Source organism: Muscardinus avellanarius (assembly GCF_963383645.1).
Source record: "Muscardinus avellanarius genome assembly, chromosome: 1".
Lineage (NCBI taxonomy): Eukaryota > Metazoa > Chordata > Mammalia > Rodentia > Gliridae > Muscardinus > Muscardinus avellanarius.
In genome coordinates, this window is record NC_137786.1 from 222,819,798 (window position 1) to 222,822,713 (window position 2,916).

Genomic DNA, 2,916 nt, shown 5'->3' on the forward strand with positions numbered 1-2,916 from the left:
CTGCCTTGGAGATTACTTACTGTCTTACTGTCATGACTATTTTTACCATAAAGTTTGTTGTTTATTTTACTGTATTTAGGAAACTTTAATGTTTATAATAGCTAACACCAAAAGTAATTATTTTCCCTTAAATATCCTGAACCTATTTTTATGCTGAAATTTTCAATTTACACTCTGTTCAAGATATGCAGACATATTTTATTTGGTTATATACATTTATGTTTATAACATACTGATATAGTTTTGATGTTTTTGAAGAACTAATGAACAGAAGAATTTCAAATACCATCTAGAAATGCATCTATACATCATTTGTAACCTATTATCATGTTTATATGCTATGAAATATTAAAAGTTTTATACAATGTGAGCTACTTACATTTTAAAAATGAAATTTTTCAATCTATACTTTATATATTTTTATTTTGTTTTACTTTTTGTGGTACAAATTTATGGAGTATTTAAACAGTTTTAGCTAAAACACCTGAATTATATGGATTTTATAGGATTGTGTGGTGATAAGGAGTTGCATGCATTTTGAACTTGTCAGAAATATTTATTACTTGTCATATTGACTTTAGAATTTTATTAAATGTAATAAATAAATATCAATTTGTGATTCTAATTATGTAAATAATGGATAGAAATAAAATGCATAAATTATCCATTTATTTTAAAATAAAGATTACAGGATATTTAAAATTTTATAATTTTTGCTCTAGAAATGTTTATATCTTCATTTGTGTCTATTTATATATTTGTCTATGATCTATCTGTATGTAATTGTTTCTCAACCTTGAAACAAGTTGTTTATCTAAATATTGTTTTGAATGGGATCATCTGCACCTTCTATGATTTTTAACCATTAAGTTCTGGTGGCACTTCAACTCCCAATTGTGACAGTCAAGATCAAACAACTGACTTGTTTCTGTCTCTTTCTGTTTCTTTATATTTTTTTATTTCTAAAGATGTGTTTATTTTTAATATTATAAATGTGAAAGTCTGAATATATCTTACTTTTACTAGTTTTGCATAATTTATCTTTGTGTGATAATGTTTGAAATATTTTCATTTTGTTACTGTGTCTTTACAGAATTAGTTTCCTAATAAGCCTGGATGGAGAAACACAACTTGACAGTGGTGAGTGAGTTCATTCTGAAGGGCATCACAGATCGGCCAGAGCTGCAGGCTCCATTATTCGGGCTGTTCCTCATCATCTACATGATCTCAGCTCTGGGCAACCTGGGCATGATCATCCTCACCAAGGTCGACTCCAGGCTGCAAACGCCCATGTATTTTTTTCTCAGACACCTGGCTCTCACTGATCTTGGTTATTCAACAGTTGTGGGCCCCAAAATGATGGTAAATTTTGTGGTGGAACAAAATACAATCTCTTTTTATTTGTGTGCTACACAGCTAGCTTTCTTTCTTGTGTTCATTATCAGTGAGATTTTCATTCTGTCTGCAATGTCCTATGACCGCTACGTGGCAATCTGTAACCCCCTCATGTACACTGTCATCATGTCACAAAGGATATGTCATATACTGGTAGCCATCCCCTACCTCTACTGCACATTTGTGTCCCTCCTAGTCACCATAAAAATTTTTACGTTATCGTTCTGTGGCTACAATGTCATCAGTCATTTCTACTGTGACAGTCTCCCTTTGATATCTTTGCTCTGTTCCAATACCCATGAAATTGAAGAAATAATTCTAATCTTAGCAGCTTTTAATTTGATTTCCTCTCTTCTGGTTATCCTTGTGTCCTACATGCTCATTCTCATGACCATCCTCAGGATGAACTCTGCTGAGGGCAGGCGCAAGGCCTTCTCCACCTGTGGCTCCCACCTGACGGTGGTCACAGTGTTTTATGGCACTTTGATATTTATGTATGTGCAGCCCAAGTCCAATCACTCCTTTGACACTGACAAAATGGCTTCCATATTTTACACCCTGATTATCCCCATGTTGAATCCTTTGATATATAGCTTGAGAAATAGAGATGTAAAATATGCTCTGCAGAGAACAGTAAAGAAGTTATGTAATATATTTTCTTAAGGATAATATATACTTTGAGCCAGACTAATTGGGTTTTAATATGACTTATTCTGTTTTCTTCTAGAATGTACAAAAAGCACAAGTATATATTTGTGTTAGTATAAATCCAAAGATTTGCTTCTTAGTAGTCAAATTTCTAACTGCTATGAATGCATTAGTGAATAAAGTGGCAAAAATACTTTCTTTGAGGAAGAAAGGAGAGTTCTAGAATAAATATTAAGAAAATTCTTTAGTATGATAGGATGGGATTAGGTTGTATAGACTCTTGGATATTTAATTAGTGGAGTGAAAATGCATGGTATGTAAGGAATAGAAATTGAACTGGCTCTTTTTGGAAAGTCAATTATTACATTTTCCAGTGTGCATATTTGTTTTTTGTTTTGTTTTTGTTTTGGTGGTACTGGGGATGGAACACTTCTACCTCCAGGCTACTCTCCCAGACCTATTTTTTATACTTTTTTATTTGGAAACAGGGTCTCTTAAGCCAGCACGGCTGGCTTCGAACCTGCATGATCCCCCTGTCTCCACCTCCCAAGCGCGGGGATTACAAGCATGCACTACCGCGCCAGGCATCCAGTGTGAATATTTGTACTGCTGTAAGTGGAGTACTTTGATGTAGACATGACTATCCTGTATTAATTTTCATAAAACATTATGGATTGTGTTAAAAGCACACTTTATGGGATAAGGATGTCGACCAGTGATAGAGCATCTGCTGCGTAAGGACCTGAGTTGAATCCCCAGTACTGCAAAATAAATAATAACATAGAACAAACTTTGTCGTGTGTGGATCAGGAGGCTCAGTGTAGCACAATGAGATGAAGGAACCACTCAACATGCTAACAGTCGCCTTCTCCA

At 34.1% G+C, this 2,916-nt stretch overlaps 1 protein-coding gene across 1 annotated transcript; it reads left to right on the plus strand.

Annotated features, from left to right (window-relative positions):
- Positions 1-1,116: 1,116 nt before the first annotated feature.
- LOC308265425 (olfactory receptor 8K3-like) lies at positions 1,117-2,058 on the plus strand (the record flags this gene model as incomplete). The annotated part of the gene is made up of 1 exon (XM_080699130.1): positions 1,117-2,058. One exon carries the CDS (start codon positions 1,117-1,119, stop codon positions 2,056-2,058), a length of 942 nt encoding a protein of 313 aa, XP_080555256.1.
- Positions 2,059-2,916: the final 858 nt, after the last annotated feature.